A 19,823-nucleotide genomic window follows, 5' to 3' on the forward strand; every position below is an offset into this window, starting at 1 on the left:
GCTGTGCAAATGCAAAGACAGTGAGAAGTACAAACAGAAAAATGTTCCACTACAGTGCTCTCTATACCCCTTTCCAATCAATTTACACTGACAAACACAATACAAACTTCTTTAGCATGTGTGGGTGAAGAGAAACTTATTGTAGAAAACACACAGCCTTTATGAATACAATACATGGTAAGAAAACAGAAGCATGGGAGTCATACAGTAAGTCAATATTTAAGTCAAGATCAGCCTGCTTTACTTACAGTGGATATAAACAAATGCAAATTAATTACTTAAAAATCATACGTGATTTTCTGGATTTTTGTTTTCGATTCCGTCTCTCACAGTTGAAGTGTACCTATGATAAAAATTACAGACCTCTACATGCTTTGTAAGTAGGAAAACCTGAAAAATCGGCAGGTAATCAAATACTTGTTCTCCCTACTGTATGTATGTATGTATGTATGTATGTATGTGTATATATATGTGTATATGTGTGTTTCAAAGTTTCTTCAAGTGCAGTCACAAAAAACATAAAGCGCTATGATGAAACTGGCTCTCATTAGGACAGCCACAGGAAAGAAAGACCCAGAGTTCTCTCTGCTGCAGAGGATAAGTTCATTAGAGTTAACACCACCTCAGATTGCATCCCAAAATAAATGCTTCACAGAGTTCAAGTAACAGACACATCTCAACATCAACTGTTCAGAGGAGACTGCATGAATCAGGACTTCATGGTCGAATTGCTGCAAAGAGACACCTACTAAAGGACACCAATAAGAAGAACAGACTTGCTTGGGCCAAGAAACAGACACAATGGCCAATATACCAGTGGAAATCTGTCATTTGGTCTGATGAGTCCAAATTTGAGATTTTTGTTTCCAACCGCCGTGTCTTTGTGAGACGCAGAATAGGTGAACGGAGAATCTCTGCATGTCTGGTTCCCACTGAAGCATGGAGGAGGAGGTGTGATAGTGCTTTGCTGGAGACACAGTTGGTGATTTATTTAGAATTCGAGGCACACTTATCGCTGCAGAATGCTGTGGTAGCCATGCTGGTTACGCCATCCCATCTGGTTTGCGCTTAGTGGGACTATCATTTCTTTTTCAACAGGATAATGACCCAAAAAACACCCCCAGGCTGTGTAAGAGCTATTGACCAATAAGGAGAGTGATGTTGCTTTATCAGATGACCTGGGCCCCGTTTCAGAAAGCCGGTTTGGTGAAAACTCAGTTGACCTGAGTTGTCGGTTTCACAAAGCCAGTTCAGCTTAACTCCGAGTCAGTCACTATGGCAACATACTCTGTTAAGCTAACCTGCTCGCTGGTAGGTTTTCAACTAACCCCGAGTTTCTCTTTATCTGAAGCCTGCAGACTGAAGGTGGTGTCAGACATGGCGTGTCCTTTTCTTGAAGAGCCAGTTGATATAGAAGCACAAATACTCTGCATAAATATCAGTCGGGAAGAGGGTGATCAGACTCCGCTTGCATGTTTTACCATTCCCTGATGATTATCTGTTTGAGCGTATCCATTTTTCTGCACAATCGATCATTCATCTGAACAATATTCTCAGCCTCCATATCATTCATATGACACATCGTGGACATGCTGTCAGTACGGAACAGATTCGTTGTGTTGCACTTCGTTTTTTGGGGGAACGGGAGTTTTCCAAACTCAGCAGGGAAAAAAACGTCCTCTCACTGTCAACTGCGTTCATTTTCAGCGAACTGAACATGTTTAAATATTTGTATGAACATAAGATTCAACAACTGAGACATAAACTGAGGAAGTTCAACAGACATGTGACTAACATAAATTGAATAATGTGTCCCTAAACAAAGGGGGGGTTCAAAATCAAAAGTAACAGTCAGTATCTGGTGTGGCCACCAGCTGCATTAAGTACTGCAGTGCATCTCCTCCTCGTGGACTGCACCAGATTTTCCAGTTCTTGCTGTGCGATGTTACCCCACTCTTCCACCAAGGCACCTGCAAGTTCCTGGACATTTCTGGGGGGAATGGCCCAATCCCTCACCCGCCGATCCAACAGGTCCCAGACGTGCTCAATGGGATTGAGATCCGGGCTCTTCGCTGGCCATGGCAGAACACTGACAGGAAGTCTTCCCTGTAATGCACAGCGTTGAGATTGCCTGCAATGACAAGCTCAGTCCGATGATGCTGTGACACACCGCCCCAGACCACGACGGACCCGCCACCTCGATCCCGCTCCAGAGTACAGGCCTCGGTGAAACGCTCATTCCTTCGACGATAAACGCAACGTGTTTTTCAGAGTCAGTAGAAAGGCCTCTTTAGTGACCTAAGTTTTCATAACTGTGACGTTAATTGCCTACCGTCTGTAAGCTGTTTGTGTTTTAACGAACGTTCCACGTGTGCATATGTTCATTAATTGTTTATGGTTCATTGAACAAGCATGGGAAACAGTGGTTAAACGCTTTACAATGAAGATATGTGAAGGTATTTGGATTTTTACAAATGAATTTTTAAGACAGGGTCCTGAAAAAGGGACATTTCTTTTTTTGCTGAGTTCATATATAGAACATTTCTGGTCCCAGTCCATCCCAGATTGTCAGGTAGGGAGCTTAGGTTAATCACCTCAAGACACAATAAACAAACACCATTATATGCACGGCACAGTTCTAGACAGACACTCGGGCATGTAAACCGCTTACTAGAACACTTGTTCCAAAGGCAAAGGTGACAGGTGAGTAAAGTGGCCACAATAACAAGTCACTCAGCCCTAGTTGGGATTCTGAACATAGAGATGTTTATGTTCTAAATTCCCAGATAATCAAAATGTTCGAAGAACATTTAGTAGTGGATGTGTGACAACGTTGTTTAAAATGAAGCACAGTTGTTTGAAATCTCATCAGAGACTCACCAGTACATCAATTCTGTTCAATTTCTTAGTCAATGTGGCAACATAATGTTATGGGGTAAAGAGGATATTTTGGTTCTTTGGCCATATTCTTAGTCCTCCATTATTCAATAGGAGCTCTCTAAAAACAGTCCCTACACTACACCCTTGTGGTAGCATTTTACAACATATGTTCAATAACAACATGGTGACTTGAAAGCTGAAATTCAATAACTATTATTGGAGGTAGAATGGCTTTAATTTAGGCAGATGGTAAACAAAGATAAAGAAATAAAAAGGTGTCTGAAAATGGCAAATGCCACAAAAATCAAGTGAAACTGCATTTTTCTATCACAGACAAACAGCTCAGACAAGTGACATTTTTGTGCAACTCAGTCCAAAAAATTCCCCAAGATCAGAATTGACTAAAAAAACATTTTAAAAAAAAGTGACATTTCCTTTTTAGTGTGAAACCATAAAATGAAATCTGAACAGCAGTGACAGACTACTGGACTTAATTACAGAATTAGCACATTTTGCCATGGTGCAGTGAGAAAGAAAGTTTTCTAATGCTATTCTACTCATTTTGTCATGAGGCTAAGAGCAAATTTTGACAAATAGTTTTAAAGCCAATTTCCTACAATTCCACACTTTCGCCATTGGGCAGATTTGTTTTGTTGGTATTTTATAGCGCATCTCATTTTGTTCACATTTTGCCATGAGGTTAAGATAATTTTGCAGTTTTAAACCTAATTTCCTACAATTCTACACATTTTGGTATCATATGCAACAAAAACATGGGTTAGGGGCACAGGGCACATGCCCAGTGCCTGTTCGGTAATCCGGCCCAGCTCAGTTGAGCTCACTTGATGAGTAATCCCTCTGTATTAAAGTAGAAACAACGTGGGTGTACGTACGTGTACGTCTGTGAAAACCAACCCCTAAAACCAGGGAAGATTCTCAATTGCATACTCCTCGCATCCTCTCTCCATCTCAAAACCTATTGGAAGAGCTGGTCAGAGGGAAGGGTCCTCTGGCTTTCTCATTCAATGGGTTATGAGAAGAATACTAGGCGAGAAGAGGCGAGGAGTATACAATTGAGATTCTCCCCAAGACTTCTTCCTTGTCGCCTTCAGCAGGCTCTGGGGTAAACATTCTCCAATGTACAGATCTAGGATCAGCTTCCCCTCCCACAATCCTAACCTTACCCATTTGTGGGGAAAATGCAAAATAGACCCAAGTTCAGCACCTTGGGGCTACTTCACCCTACTCCGTTCAGCAGCAGCCCCCCTTGGTTTGCTTGCTGGACAACGGCCCATAGTCCTCCAGGTCTATGGTGGGTGAGGCCTTGCTCTCCGACCTCATCCTCAGGATGGACGGCAGCACCATTTCGAACAGCGTCTCAAACAACTCGTCCACGTTGGCACCCGTCTTGGCGCTCGTCTCAAAGCACATCCTCTCTGCAGGCGGGCTCAAACGCTCATCCAGCGCCTTGTACCGGAGGATACGCTGGTAGAGCGCCACGGCGTCTTCCTTTCGAACCTCTCGGTTGGCCACGGGGGAGACCGTAGTAGAGGAGGCTGGAGGGATGAGGTGGCAGGCATAGTGCGGTGTGTGAACGGGGAAACCCCCCTCATAGTCTTCTTCCACATTGGGGGCGTCAGTAATGTCAGCCTTGTTGCCCACCACGGCGTAGATGCAGTCGTGATTGGCTGTGTCGGTGAGAGACAGGAAGCGCTCCTCCAGCTCGGCCAGGCTCTGCCAGTTGGTCACGTCGTAGGTAAGGATGACAGCGGACGCGCCCCGGCAGTACATGGAGCCGAGCCCGTGGAACTGCTCCCGACCTAGTAGTGAAACATTAAGCATGTTTAGATGGTTACAGAGTGTAATGAATCAAGAAGGGAGTGAGCTTGTCCATGGTAGTCTGCGAAACCTCAACCTTCTGGGTAAAAGACTTGCACGCTAACAACTGCGCAAAGAAACCCCCCCCACACACACATTTCAGTTGAAGGCATCCAGTTGTACAACTGACTAGGTATCCCCCTTTCCCTTATATGCGTTTATGAATGCACGGTCGCTCCACAATACATGAGCAGACAGAAACTTTTACCATATATACCCATTTGTATTCTGCTGTGGGTATTCCACACACACAAAAGCTACTGGTTGCTGTATTGAATGGAAAAATCCAGTCACTCAAGATAACCTCTTATCTTCAGTTTAGCTCTGTATGTAAAGTAGGCCTAACTACTGTGACAAGCACTACCTCCACCCATTCTTTCCTCACTGTAAACAAATCCGCCCCAAAATTAGACATAAAATACAAATTCAATTTTTTCTTTTTCTTTGAAACCCTACTGTGAATATGGAAAATAAATATTGATGCTTGCGTCTGTCAACAAATGACGCTTGATGGGTATAGCCTCATTAGTTGCAATTAGTCTCTGTGCACTTAAACATGCAAAAATAAAAGTAGAAATTGACACTGCACTTCCCCCGTGTGCTATACTAGTACTGGAAATAAATATCATATAAAATACCTACCTGCGGTGTCCCAAAGCGATATGTTGTAGGGTCCCCACTGCTTTAAGTAGAACGCACCGCCGACGGTACTAATGGTGTCATTGAACTTTTTATCCATGTACCTGTGTAACAGAGAGGTCTTGCCAACGTTCATGTCCCCCAATATAACTAGTTTCACGTCGGGCCTCCTCGCCCTTTTCATTTCAGGCATGGTTCTTTTCATTCTCCGCCTAGACACCCGAACAGGCGACACTATCTCAAAAGTGCAATTGACTTTCATTAAAAACGTATTTGATAAAATTGTCAAAGCAATTAAGATTCCCTACTGTTCCAGTCTGTCAGGTGGCCTTCGGTTTTGACATGCATAGACCATGTGTAGGTCTAAAGCGAAAGAATGCATATGATTTACCACACCAATCGTGCGTCAACTTCTACCCATTTAGCATCCACCGCAGAATAAAAGGCATATGACTCGTTTCTACATGAACGGATATATCAATGAAATTGTGAAACAGCTTGCTCAATGATCAGAGTTCACTCAAAAAATGACGACAGGGGAAACTTGTGCGAACGACTGCTGGAAGTTTTAAAGCAGTATCTGGCCAACGAGCATGCAGGAACATCAATCAAATAACTGAGATTTGATTGGAAAATGTAAATGTACTCCACCAGCCCAAAGAGGGTTTCCCCTTTATATTCGCATGGGTGTAGCTATTGTATTTGTTGTGCTATATTTGTCTTGTGACCTTTATTTGATAACAATTAATAAACTGAGAAATCAAAGGTTGGCATCTTTTTACTTCTATATTTCCACCCCCTCTAATGTGTGTGTGTTGATGAAATCAGTAGCAATGAGTATAATGTAACAGAAAGACAAACACTGAACAAAAAGAGCAGGCAAAATTCACTGGACAACGTTGGAAGCAGCTTATGGTAGAAAATTGAACATTCAATTATCTGGCAACAGCTCTGGTGGATATTCCTGCAGCCAGCATGGCAATAACATGCTCCCTCAACTTGAGACAGCTGTGGCATTGTTTTGGGTGACAAAACGGCACCTTTTAAAGTGGCCTTTTGTCCCCAGCACAAGGTGCACCTGTGTAATGACCATGCTGTTTAATCAACTTCTTAATATGTCACACCTGTCTGGTGGATGGATTATCTTGGCAAAGGTGACATTTGAGAAAATAAGCTTTCTGTGCATATGGAAAATGTCTTTAATTTTCTATTTCAGCTCATGAAACCAAGACTTTACATGTTGTATTTATATTTTGTTTTAGTGTGTAATAATTTAAATGGCATTTTGCACAGGAATAATTTGACAATTCTGATTTGAAAAGATTTACATATTTGATAAGTCATTCCCCTGAAATACATTTTTACTTTGAATCAAGTAGCTTAAGGTGAAAAATATTTTACATTAACAATATTTTATATACAATTCTATCAACACTTTATTGCAGACCTAAGTATAATTTTATGACAATCCCATTTATAACTATGCGATAGTATCATTTCCAATGCCAGTGATATAGTCCAACCTGCCCTATGACAAATTCCATTATACCAATCCTTCCAAAGTCTTGAGGATACAGTCAACAACATCAGAGCAGCTCCAACCCACAATTCCATGTCTCCCAGTCTTTGTGGTAGTCCTCAATCTTCATCCAAACCAGGGCATACAAAACTCAATCTAAGCTCATTCTATCTGCAATTCTGTTCTATTATTTCTTGTCCTGGCCAGCTGGCCTCTTCTGCGAAATCTCCCACGTGGAGTTGGGGCCTCTGTCCTGAATCCAGAAAAAAAAGAACAACTTGAGTCATAATGAAGGAATGTCACCCAGTTAAAACCTCTTCATACTACAAACACTCAAGTCTTTCAAGCAAGTTATAACAGTATGGTTTATTTTGCAATATCAGTACATAGCTATGCAGGATGTATTTTTAGACACTAGATGGCATAAAGTGTTCAACTTCTTGGATTAGTTTTAGCCTATGGTTTTACTTTTGAGGAAAAATATTTCATGTGTTAAATGTGATTTTTTTTCTCCATTCAAATATTACTTGCCTAAAGGAAATTTGACAATGAAATGCTGAATGAGAGGTCATCCAGTGCTTCCAAAACTTTCTTTACTCATGTCATTCATATTCCATTCACCCAGCTCAATGTAACATCGATAGGTTTAGGCTACTACATGATACTTAAATTTGCCCTATACCCATCATGAGGATGCAACAAGGTAACCTACATATGTAAGTTTATAACGTATTAACATAGGAGCACAGGCAGTTGAGAGAAAGGTGGCAGTGACATTCAATACCGCCTTGCACACTCTTGCCTGCATCTAGCGGATCTAGGGTGTACTCATTAGACCAAACATTTGTTCTGTTTTACAACCAAAACAAGGGTTTCTATTGCAGTTCGGTCCATCCCGTTTACTTACGTTTAAGAAAAGTTTTGCAACAGAATTGGCAGAAGGAATACACCCCTGATCACCCGCACACACAGTTCACTTTCATAGCAGCCACATACAAACAGCATCATCACCTTGCTCGATGTATAATTCCTTCTCGCATCTCACCTTTTCTCTTTGCTTGTGGACCTTGGTGCACAACAGCTGTCTGTGACCCAGTGAAAAAACCTCTCCAAGATAAACTTTCATAACATACCCGCTAACCACTACACACAGCCTACAATTATCACCATATTATCTCATTTCAGTCAACATAGCTACTAAAAGTAACGCGTTAGTAAACACACTACAATAAGCTTGGGTGTTATCCAGATTTTTATACTGCTATTCTGCCATTCCGGGATTTATGCTATTACCAGTTTAGCATACAAGGGGGCGCTAAAAATACAAAAAGTCCATTGGGCGTCTATTAACAAAATGCTAACAAAATTAGCACAAGTAATTTGCACAGTTTCTCTCGTTCATTTTAGCTTGTAAATGTCCACACTTTTGATTGGTCGGATGACGTGTCAGTTAATGTTGCAAGAGCTCTGATATGTTGGAGGACGTCCTCTGCAAGTCGTTATATGGAAGGGGGTGAGAACCATGAGCCTCCTAGGTTTTGCATTGAAGTCAATAAACCCAGAGGACGGAAACTAGCTGTTCTCTGGCTACACTACCTGAGAAAGTGCTGTTGAGGCTACTGTAGACCTTCATTTTAAAAAAAAGGGGTTTTAATCAGTTATTTGGTGTGAAAATATTTAGTATAGATTTATCTAAAAAGGATAACTTTCTTAATGTTTCACTATTTTTATGAAACTCACTGAGTAGGATCGTCTTCCCCTTCCTCCTTTGAGGAGCCCCCACTGACATACACACGCACTAACCCTTATGTGCACTCCCATAGATGCAAGGTCTTTCCGCAGGGTGTCGCAGGCCTTGAGGAGGGGTAACTTTTCTGAGCATGGACTTGGACTGGCATGGGCGGGCTCTCCAGGGGGCGTGTCTTGCACGGACAAAGCGAAGGCCCGCACATCGCTACGGAAACGAGCCAACTGCTCCACCACGTTCTCTAGGGTCCCCGAAGAATCAACAGAATGAGCCTCCTGAAGATGAAGAGAGGTGAGATATGGAACAAGTAAACCAGTTAGGGTTATGGTCCCTTATGGTCCTGTGTGGCTCAGGTTTGTGGATTCGATTCCCAAGGCGGACCAGTAGAAAAATGTATGCACTTACGTGTCTGCTAAATTACTAAAATGTCAAATGTTATGTAAAATGGTTATAATTAACCTGATTTTAGGCCCTTAATATAGGTGCCATTTTAACCACAGAAAAAAAGAAACTTGCAACAAAAAGACAACATACTACCCCATACTACCAGTACTGCTGGCATTTATATCAAAGAGATGTTGGCAATCGTTTATGGACATTTACCATTAAAATGGTGCAGACACACAATCATATGTTGCACTGGAATAAGGCCGGGATTCAATCCAATCAGTGGTAGATCCGTATAATAGTGCGTCTTGATATTTAAATTCTATTTCTGATTGAGCCGACATGCTGCATTTACTGTGAATACGGTCTTCGCGAACGAGGGAACATTGCTTTAAAAGGTGCCAAGCTCGATCGGATTGAACCCTGGTCTGTGGTGCGCTGAGTATTTGAGGAGATACACTCCTATTGTGCTGTCATAATGTCAGTCAACTATGTGTTATTATGAACTTTAATCTCTGACCTTTCTGTCCAACAGATCGACCCCCAGGACCTCAAAGACTTCCCTGATGTAGGCGAGGAAGGCCCCAAACACAGCTGGGCTCCTTGGTGATCTGTCAGGCTACTCAGACAGCACAACAAGTAACAGTGAACCATTCACCATACAGTACAAGCCAACCCCTTATGAAACACAGGAAAATCTACATGAGAAATTGTGTCATCTTTGTAACAATTCAATGCAATGTGTGAAGGTATGACTTGTGATTATGTTACATCTTATTCAGGTTAGTTGTGTGTTGAGACGTTGATTTTCTTTGCCTGAAACTGTTCCTCAGAGTGGTACGCCACATTTGTCATGGTTCTCATCTTGACAGGTTACCTTAGTGATGGGCTGAAGATGGCGGTTCCCATGGTAAACAAGGCTCATGATGGCATTAACGACCCTTGGCGTATCAAAGTCATCTGCCAGTGCTCTGACAACGTTTGCTTTGGTTTCAGCTAACCTTGAAAACACAGACGCCAAGGAATTGGTGAAGGTTTATCTGCTTACCTTCTGAATGACATGGGATGTGGAAGGAAAATTAACTGTTCAACCTGACCTATGACAGTTAAACATAGATAAGTGACCCACCTTGTGTAAAATATGCCAGTAAATGTATCACCCTGACAAAGGCGTCATCAGAAACAAAAATGGCAGTAATGTCTCAATGAACTGAGAATGCATGTGACTCTCCTGATGTGATGTTCCTGCACTAGAATGAATTTGTGTCTGTGTATATTCAATGCTGTACTACACTACATATAAAGTACAATAGCAGAAAGGAGATGTAGGCCCTACCTTTCCCATAATGCCCCCTCCTCCACAGCCTGGCACTGCAGCTGGCCCCTCATGTAGGCCTGGGCATCATGGGTGAAGGCAGTAATGGTTGCCAGGGAGCTCCGAGCTTCGTTCAAGCTGGCGTCACTGTAGTCGATTGCTGTGAAAAAATATATATAATGACCTCAGAGCTCAACATCACTTGAGTAAAATGAAAACCAGTTTACCATCATAAAAACAACCAAAAAGGGTTCACACCTGATCTGTATTTGGTCAGAAGGCAGAACATTCGGAATTCATTGGCGGAGTAAGATTCTAGGAAATCCTACAAGTGAGAGAGACGAATACACATGAAGTACATATTACCTCAATTAGGAAGAACGAAGACTTGTTATAAAACAAATGACCTTTTCTATAGTGCAAGCCTGAAACCATTTAATAATGTTTATTTATTTAAAAGTAGTAATGTACTGTAGATCAACACTTTACCTTTATCGTTATATAATTATTCAAGGACTTTGACATTTTCTCAGCACTTCCTTTAAGATGTAAATGTCCTGCATAAGAAAATAAAGTCAAAGTAGAAATGCCGATATGAATCATCTCCTTTTGCCATTCTCCAACATTAGCCATGGAGGACGTAAGTAAAGCATAATCCATGTAAGTGGACATCACAGTCATGTTTGTTATCTTTCAAACTAAATAATACAGACTTGGACATGTACAATAAGAAACGATCCTTTTCGTTTGCTACGGTGTGCCCTACTGAATACGACCTACGTGTCACAAGACTGTGGAGTCCTACCTGAGTGAAGGAAGTAGTTCCCCCACTGGCCACACTGGTGGTAGGCCTCACACTGGGCGATCTCATTCTCATGGTGAGGGAAGGCCAAATCGATGCCCCCAGAGTGAATGTCCAGCTGACTTCCAAACACAGAGCTGGAGACCAGAGAGGTGAAAGTAAATCTTCAGAAACTGATCTATATGCATTCCCATATACTTTTGGCCCCAAGATACAGACATCAGGGGGATTATTTAACTCCATACAGTGAACGCCCAACATATAAATTACATGGTGATAATAAAATGCATATTTTATCAGATTAACAGAAGCCATGGTAGGAAGGCAAATATTTCTTGATGTGACTGAGAATGAGTTGAAAACAAAAGCAAATACATGATGATGACCTAAAATAGCCTGATTCCAGATCTGTTTGTGTCGTCTTGCCAACTCCAGTGGTCATTTTCATTGGCAAGACAGCACAAGCAGATCTGGTACTATGTTAATCCTAAATAATGAATATAGGGTTATTCTTCAATAACCAAGGGTTAGTAAAATGAGGTTGGTACCTGGCAATGGTGGAGCATTCGATGTGCCAGCCGGGTCTTCCCTTGCCCCAGGGAGACTCCCAGGAGGGCTCCTGCGGCTTGGAAGCCTTCCACAGGGCAAAATCTCGGCTGTCCCGTTTCTCTCTGTCCCCTAGGAAACAGTATGTTAAAGCCAAGTTCCCACCCAAAACATGTATCAGTTAGTCAATCATTTCCTTGCCTATGGTTTTGAAAAAGCATACTGTAGTCTTCCAAACAAAAAGGAAGTACAATCTAAGATAGATGCCCTCAAACTCAAATGATCAAGGAACCCACCAGGTACAACCCTAAATCCATAAACATGGGCACCCTTATAGATATTATCCTGACCAACTTGCCCTCCAAATACACCTCAGCTGTTTTCAATCAGGATCTCAGTGATCACTGCCTCATTACCTGCATCCGTTATGGGTTCGCTGTCAAACGACCACCCCTCATCACTGTCAAATGCTCCCTAAAACACTTCTGCAAACAGGCCTTTCTAATCGACCTGGCCCGGGTGTCCTGGAAGGATATTAACCTCATCCCGTCAGTAGAGGATGCTTGGTTGTTCTTTAAAATTAATTTCCTCACCATCTTAAATAAGCATGCCAATTAAAAAAAATATAGGACTAAGAACAGATATAGCCCTTGGTTCACTCCAGACCTGACTGCCCTCGACCAGCACAAAAACATCCCGTGGTGTACTGCACTAGCATCGAATAGTCCCTGCGATATGCAACTTTTCAGGGAAGTCAGGAACCAATACACAGTTAGTTAGGAAAGCAAAGGCTAGCTTTTTCAAACAGAAATTTGCATCCTGCAGCTCTAACTCCAAAAGGTTCTGGGACACTGTAAAGTCCATGGAGAATAAGAGCACCTCCTCCCAGCTGCCCACTGCACCGAGGCTAGGAAACACTGTCACCACCGATAAATCCGTAATAGAGAATTTCAATAAGCATTTCTCTGCGGCTCGCCATGCTTTCCTTCTGGCTACCCCAACCCCAGCCAACAGCTCCGCACCCCCTGCAGCAACTTGCCCAAGCCTCCCCAGCTTCTCCTTCAATCAAATCCAGGTAGCAGATGTTCTGAAAGAGCTGCAAAACATGGACCCGTACATATCAGCTGGGCTAGACAATCTGGACCCTCTCTTTCTAAAATTATCCAACGCCATTGTTGCAACCCCTATTACTGGTCTGTTCAACCTCCCTTTCATATCGTCCGAGGTTCCTAAAGATTGGAAAGCTGCCGCGGTCATCCCCCTCTTCAAAAGGGGGAGACACTCTAGACTAGAGGTTGACCGATTATGATTTTTCAACGCCGATACCGATTATTGGGGGACCAGAAAAGCAGATACAGACTAATCGGACGATTTTTATTTATTTGTAATAATGACAATTACAACAATACTGAATTAACACTTATTTTAACTTAATATAATACATCAATAAAATCAATTTAGCCTCAAGTAAATAATGAAACATGTTCAATTTGGTTTAAATAATGCAAAAACAAAGTGTTGGAGAAGAAAGTAAAATGCAATATGTGCTATGTAAGAAAGCTAACGTTTCAGTTCCTTGCTCAGAACATTAGAACATATGAAAGCTGGTGGTTCCTCTTCAATATTCCCAGGTAAGAAGTTTTAGGTTGTAGTTATTATAGGAATTATAGGACTATTTCCCTCTATACCATTTGTATTTCATTAACCTTTGACTATTAGATGTTCTTATAGGCACTTTAGTATTACCAGTGTAACAGTATAGCTTCCGTCCCTCTCCTCGCTCCTCCCTGGGCTCGTACCAGCAACACAAAGACAACAGCCACTATCGAAGCAGCGTTACCCATGCAGAGCAAGGGGAACAACTACTATAAGGCTTAGAGCGAGTGACGTTTGAAACGCTATTAGCGCACGCTAACTAGCTAGCCATTTCACTTTGGTTACACCAGCCTCATCTTGGGAGTTGATAGGCTTGAAGTCATAAACAGCGCCTACCACCGCTCAGTCAGATACTTGTATGCTCAGTCAGATTATATGCAACGCAGGACACGCTAGATAATATCTAGTAATATCATCAACCATGTGTAGTTAACTAGTGATTATGATTGATTGTTTTTTATAAGATAAGTTTAATGCTAGCTAGCAACGTACCTTGGCTTACTGCATTCGCGTAACAGGCAGTCTCCCTGTGGAGTGCAACGAGAGAGAGGCAGGTCGTTATTGCGTTGGACTAGTTAACTGTAAGGTTGCAAGATTGGGTCCCCGAGCTGACAAGGTGAAAATCTGTCGTTCTGCCCCTGATCGAGGCAGTTAACCCATAGTTCCTAGGCAGTCATTGAAAACAAGAATGTGTTCTTAACTAACTTGCCTAGTTAAATAAAGGTATAAAAATACAAATCGGAGTCCAAAAATACCAATTTCCGATTGTTATGGAATCTTGAAATCGGCCCTAATTAATCGTTAGTTCCGATTAATCGGTCGACCTCTACTCTAGACACAAAATGTTACAGACCTATATCCATCCTGCCCTGCCTTTCCAAAGTCTTTGAAAAGGCAAGTGAACAATCAGAACACTGACCATTTCGAATCCCACCGTACCTTTTACGTTGTGCAATCCAGTTTCCGAGCTGGTCACAGGTGCACCTCAGCCACGCTCAAGGTACTAAACAATATCATAACCGCCATCGATAAAAGACAGTACTGTGCAGCCATATTCATCGACCCGGCCAAGGCATTCGACTCTGTCTATCACCGTACTCTTATCGGCAAACTCAACAGCCTTGGTTTCTCAAATGACTGCTTCGCCTAGTTCACCAACTACTTCTCTAGCAGAGTTCAGTGTGTCAAATCGGAGGGCCTGTTGTCCGAACCTCTGGCAGTCTCTATGGGGGTACCACATGGTTCAATTCTCGGGCTGACCCTTTTTTCTGTATATATCAATGATATCGCTCTTGCTGCGGGTGATTCCTTGATCCACCTTTACGCAGACGACACCATTCTGTATACATCTGGCACTTCTTTGGACACTGTGTTAACAAACCTCCGAGCTTCAATGCCAAACAACACTCCTTCAGTGGCCTCAAACTGCTCTTAAATGCAAGTAAAACTACATGCATGCTCTTCAACCGATCGCTGCCCGCACTTGCCCGCCCGTCCAGCATCACTACTCTGGACGGTTCTGACTTAGAATATGTGGACAACTACAAATACCTAGGTGTCTGGCTAGACTGTAAACTCTCCTTCCAGACTCATATTAAGCATCTCCAATCCAAAATTAAATCTAGAATCGGCTTCCTATTTTGCAACAAAGCCTCCTTCACTCACGCTGCCAAACATACCCTCGTAAAACTGACTATCCTGCCGCTCCCCGACTTCGGCGATGTCATTTACAAAATAGCATCCAACACTCTACCAAGCAAACTCGATGCAGTCTATCACAGTGCCATCCGTTTTGTCACCAAAGCCCCATATACCACCCACCACTGCGACCTGTATGCTCTCTTCGGCTGGCCCTCGCTACATATTCGTCCCCAGACCTACTGGCTTCAGGTCATCTACAAGTCTCTGCTAGGTAAAGCACCCCCTTATCTCAGCTCACCGGTCACCATAACACCCACCCGTAGCACACGCTCCCGCAGGTATATCTCACTGGTCATCCCCAAAGCCAATGCCTCTTTGGCTGCCTTTCCTTCCAGTTCTCTGCTGCAATTGACTGGAACGAATTGCAAAAAAAAAAAAAAAAAACGCTGAAGTTGGAGATATCTCCCTCACTAACTTTAAGCATCAGCTATCTGAGCAGCTCACAGATCGCTGCAGCTGTACACAGCCCATCTGTAAATAGCCCATCCAACTACCTCTCTCATCCCCATATTGTTTTTATTTACTTTTTTTGCACACCAGTATTTCTACTTGCATATCATCATCTGCACATCTATCACTCCACTGATAATTTGCTAAATTGTAATTACTTTGCTACTATGGCCTATTTATTGCCTTACCTCCTTACTCCATTTGCACACACTATATATGGATTTTTCTATAGTTATTGACTGTACTTTTGTTTATCCCATGTGTAACTCTTATTTTTTGTCGAACTGCTTTGCTTTATCTTGGCCAGGTTGCAGTTGTAAATGAGAGCTTGTTCTCAACTGGCCTACCTGGTCAAATAAAGGTGAAATACATTTTTTTTAAGTATGACAAAAACATGTCACAATGAAGTGATGTAAACACGTACCAGGCTCACCAGTTGCATCTCCAGCACCCATAAGCTTGCCGTAACGGTCCCCGATGGACCCGATATCGAAATACACGTCCCCTGCAGCAGAATGAACACCCGGAATTCAGATCCTGCAACTATTTGCAAACTGATCTTGGCTTGAGAAAGTAACAACGAGAATGTATCAACAACGACTTTTACATATAGACATACCTTGTTTTGTGGCATAGGCGTGTTCATTTCTGATGATGCCCTCAATGAAAGACACGATTTGAGGTATATTCTCAGTGACCCTCAAGTACACAGCAGGAGGAAGAACCTTGAAAAATATAAATAAACATGCATATCTTTGACAACATATCAAATATATGTGCAGTAATTAATGTATGCAGGGTAAGTACTATATAATACACAGCTAACAAAAGCTCACATTTTTTCCACCCAGCAAACAGTACATACTCACACACCTTCAGGGCTAGCATGTCATTTTTAAATTCCTCCTCGTACATTCTGGCCAGGACTGTTGGAGATACGCTTTTCTGCAATGTCATAAAAAATATAATCAAAGTACGAAAAAAATACATCAATATCATCAGCATCTCAATTATAGGGGCTGCATTGGAGAATAAGCCTACCTCCAAAGCTCTTCTAATGATTTTATCATCGATGTCAGTGATGACCATGACATGAATGACATTGATGCCAAAGACCCTGGATAGAACCCTCTGGATGATGTCAAATCTGACATAGGAACTATGAGAGAGATTAAAGTTCAGCCGTTCCAGTACAGCAAAATCAACTTATGACATTTCATTTTGTATCATTGAAAATATACTTTGAGAGTGGGTTACCATGCATGCCCCAGGTGAGCATGGTCGTAGACAGTGGGTCCACAGCTATACCTGCAGTAACAGTACAAATAGTTACTACCGTCAATACCCGGTCAGCAGCAGTAGCTATATGAAATCCCATGTTTTCCATACCAAGTAGCAATTCCTTCCTGCGCCAATACCAGTGGTTCTTTCTGTTTGGTGAGGCTGTTGTAGGTCTTCAACCCCGTGTCGTATCCTGTTGGTCGAGTCCATTTCTTCCCCACCCCTGTACATGATGCACTGGGTCTGAAGATCAGTTTGCTTGGTGACACTAACGTTTGCCGAGTGTCCTTTGAGAAAGCATACCTGCTTCTTAATGTCAATAGAAGAGGCCTACATATTGTTATGCAGGGCCACATGGTTACAACTGAGTGCAAAAGAATAGGATGTACCTGGCGATGGAGCCACTCTTCCAGTCTCTCGTGTCAAGTGTGACAGACAAGTAGCTACCTAGTTTGACAGTTCTCAATAAAGCTAAGTAATGTAGATTAGCAGGCAACTCAACTGTCACTTCCAAATGTGTCGTTAAGTCGTCCGTTGTGCCTGATCGCTACCTCGACATGCTTCAATATTTGATTGTAAAGTGCACGTACATAAACCGAACCTTGAAAGCTGGTGTACTCGGCGTAACAAAGTTGCATCCCGTTCACAACTAGCCTTGTACCACACATCCAGATCTCGCGAGTACTTCTTCTTCTTCTATGATATAATGGTGGTCCGCAAACCAACGTTAAAGGTGCATGCCGCCACCTACTGTGCTGGAGTGTGTGGTCATTCACGGTTTATAACGTTTCTAAATCCCCCTACCTAACGCAGAACTTCTGAGAAGATAAAAAAAAGAGCACCACTAACTTCTAATAGACCCTTCCCCCATCCACAAAATCCTTTCCCAACCCGTCCAACCTGAATGACCCTACACTTCATACCAACCCTCTCTTCAACATACTTACAAAAATATAACAACACACTTGCTGTGGACTGGGGACAGCAAGGAGTCACCGAGAGTCTTGGTGGTTCCAAACTTCTTCCATTTAAGAATTACGGAGGCTACTGTGTTCTTGGGGATCTTTAATGCTGCAGAATTTATTTTATACACTTCCCCAGATCTGTGCCTCAACACAATCCTGTCTCGGAGCTCTACAGACAATTCCTTTGACCTTATGGCTTGGTTTTTGCTCTGACATGCACTGTCAACAGTGGGACCTTATATAGGTAGGTGTGTGCCTTTCCATTTTTTTTAAAGAAAAAAAAGAATAATATTTCACCTTTATTTAACTAGGCAAGTCAATTAAGGTCAAATGACGGCCTACACACCGTCCAAACCCAGACGACACTGGGCCAATCGTGCGCCGCCCTATGGGACTCCCAATCACCGCCAGTTGTGATACAGCCTGGATTCAAACCAGGGTGTCTGTTGTGATGCCTCTAGCACTGAAATGCAGTAACTTAGACCGCTGTGCCACTCAGGAGCCCATGTCCAATCAATTGAATTTCCCATAGGTGGACACAAATCAAGATGTAGAAACATCTCAAGGATGATCAATAGAAACAGTATGCACCTGAGCTCAATTTCGAGTCTCATAGCAAAGTGTCTGAATACTTGTAAATAATCAAATCAAATGTATTTATATAGCCCTTCTTACATCAGCTGATATCTCAAAGTGCTGAACAGAAATCCAGCCTAAAACCCCAAAACAGCAAGCAATGCAGGTGTAGAATCACGGTGGATATGAAAAACTCCCTAGAAAGGCCAAAACCTAGGAAGAAACCAGGCTATGAGGGGTGGCCAGTCCTCTTCTGGCTGTGCTGGGTGGAGATTATAACAGAACATGGCCAAGATGTTCAAATGTTCATAAAGGACCAGCATGGTCAAATAATAATAATAATCACAGTAATTGTCGAGGGTGCAACAGGTCAGCACATCAGGAGTAAATGTCAGTTGGCTTTTCATAGCCGACCATTGAAAGTATCTCTACCGCTCCTGCTGTCTCTAGAGAGTTGAAAACAGCAGGTCTGGGACAGGTAGCACGTCCGGTAGTCCTGAGGCATGGTCCTAGGGCTCAGCTCCTCCGCGAGAGAGAAAGAAAGAAATACAGAATTAGAGAGAGCATACTTAAATTCACACAGGACACCAGATAAGACAGGAGAAATACTCCAGGTACAACAGACTGACCCTAGCCCCCCGACACATAAACTACTGCAGCATAAATACTGGAGCCTGAGACAGGAGGGGTCAGGAGACACTGTGGCCCCATCTGATGATACCCCCGGACAGGGCCAAACAGGCAGGATATAACCCACCCACTTTGCCAAAGCACAGCCCCCACACCACTAGAGGGTGTAAGGTATCTGGTTTTTATTTTGAACAAATTAGCAAACATTTCAAAAAACCTGTTTTCGCTTTGTCATTATGGGGTATTGTGTCAATTGATGAGGACATTTTTTTATTTAATACATTTTATAGTAAGGCAATAACGTTTAAAAAAATGGGGAAAAAGGGAAGGGGTCTGAATACTTTCCAAATGCACTGTAAATACTTATTCTCAGAGTCCCATCTCTTCTGCCACACATCTTATGTTTGGCCTCACCTCTACCCAGTGGAACATTAATATCAATTATATCTCATTTTAAAGCTCTTTTGGCTAACTGGTCTACAATTTCATTCCTTCCACACCCAAATGTGCTGGGTCCCAGCAGAATCTCACTACTACACCAATTCTCTCAATTCTCCATAATAACATGAATACCTCCAATAGTAGGTCACTCCTATTCGATTTACCAGATGATAAACTATTCAATACATACAACAAATCTGAGCATACTATAATTCTAACAGGTTGCACTTCCTCCACCCACTGGAAGGCAACTATTATCGCCAGTAGTTCAACTGAGTCACCTGACAGTTCATCTGTTAGTCTTCTACATATCTGCACATCAAATTCAGGAACATAAACGCCTGCTACTGTGCGCCCACATTCTGAGTACTTGGATCCATCTGTGAAAAACTTCTGACAATGTAACTGTT

The 19,823-nt window shown here is 42.4% G+C and overlaps 2 protein-coding genes across 3 annotated transcripts; both read right to left on the minus strand.

The window, feature by feature from the left end:
- Positions 1-3,082: 3,082 nt before the first annotated feature.
- On the minus strand, positions 3,083-5,967 carry LOC115145214 (ras-related protein Rab-20-like). The gene is made up of 2 exons (XM_029686600.2): positions 5,401-5,967; positions 3,083-4,700 (listed from the first exon to the last, which is right to left on the minus strand). Exons 1-2 carry the CDS (start codon positions 5,657-5,659, stop codon positions 4,132-4,134), a joined length of 828 nt encoding a protein of 275 aa, XP_029542460.2. The 5' UTR covers positions 5,660-5,967; the 3' UTR covers positions 3,083-4,131.
- Positions 5,968-6,582: 615 nt separating this feature from the next.
- Positions 6,583-17,660, minus strand: cars2 (cysteinyl-tRNA synthetase 2, mitochondrial). 2 transcript variants are annotated; one of them, XM_029668748.2, is made up of 15 exons: positions 16,910-17,660; positions 16,778-16,828; positions 16,562-16,679; positions 16,394-16,465; positions 16,140-16,245; positions 15,954-16,025; positions 11,716-11,845; positions 11,171-11,304; positions 10,855-10,922; positions 10,624-10,690; positions 10,387-10,525; positions 9,928-10,051; positions 9,571-9,669; positions 8,720-8,938; positions 6,583-7,169 (listed from the first exon to the last, which is right to left on the minus strand). In XM_029668748.2, the coding sequence occupies exons 1-15, from the start codon at positions 17,155-17,157 to the stop codon at positions 7,104-7,106; spliced, it is 1,713 nt and encodes a 570-aa protein (XP_029524608.1). In that variant the 5' UTR covers positions 17,158-17,660; the 3' UTR covers positions 6,583-7,103. The 2 variants fall into 2 exon arrangements, with proteins under 2 accessions (XP_029524608.1, XP_029524601.1); XM_029668741.2 differs by having other exon boundaries at positions 15,945-16,025; positions 16,910-17,654.
- Positions 17,661-19,823: the final 2,163 nt, after the last annotated feature.

This window comes from Oncorhynchus nerka, linkage group LG2 (genome assembly GCF_034236695.1).
Source record: "Oncorhynchus nerka isolate Pitt River linkage group LG2, Oner_Uvic_2.0, whole genome shotgun sequence".
Taxonomy (NCBI): domain Eukaryota; kingdom Metazoa; phylum Chordata; class Actinopteri; order Salmoniformes; family Salmonidae; genus Oncorhynchus; species Oncorhynchus nerka.

Excerpts from the sequence above, each read along its gene's own strand:
- cars2 (XM_029668741.2), bottom strand. The coding sequence starts at position 17,157 with ATGTGGCCCTGCATAACAATATGTAGGCCTCTTCTATTGACATTAAGA. Across the intron at positions 16,829-16,909 it reads CAGGAAGGAATTGCTACTTG|GTATAGCTGTGGACCCACTG; the intron begins GTATGGAAAACA and ends CTGTTACTGCAG. Across the intron at positions 10,923-11,170 it reads GAACTACTTCCTTCACTCAG|GACATTTACATCTTAAAGGA; the intron begins GTAGGACTCCAC and ends TTTCTTATGCAG.
- LOC115145214 (XM_029686600.2), bottom strand. The coding sequence starts at position 5,659 with ATGAAAGTCAATTGCACTTTTGAGATAGTGTCGCCTGTTCGGGTGTCT. Across the intron at positions 4,701-5,400 it reads ATCGCTTTGGGACACCGCAG|GTCGGGAGCAGTTCCACGGG; the intron begins GTAGGTATTTTA and ends TTTCACTACTAG.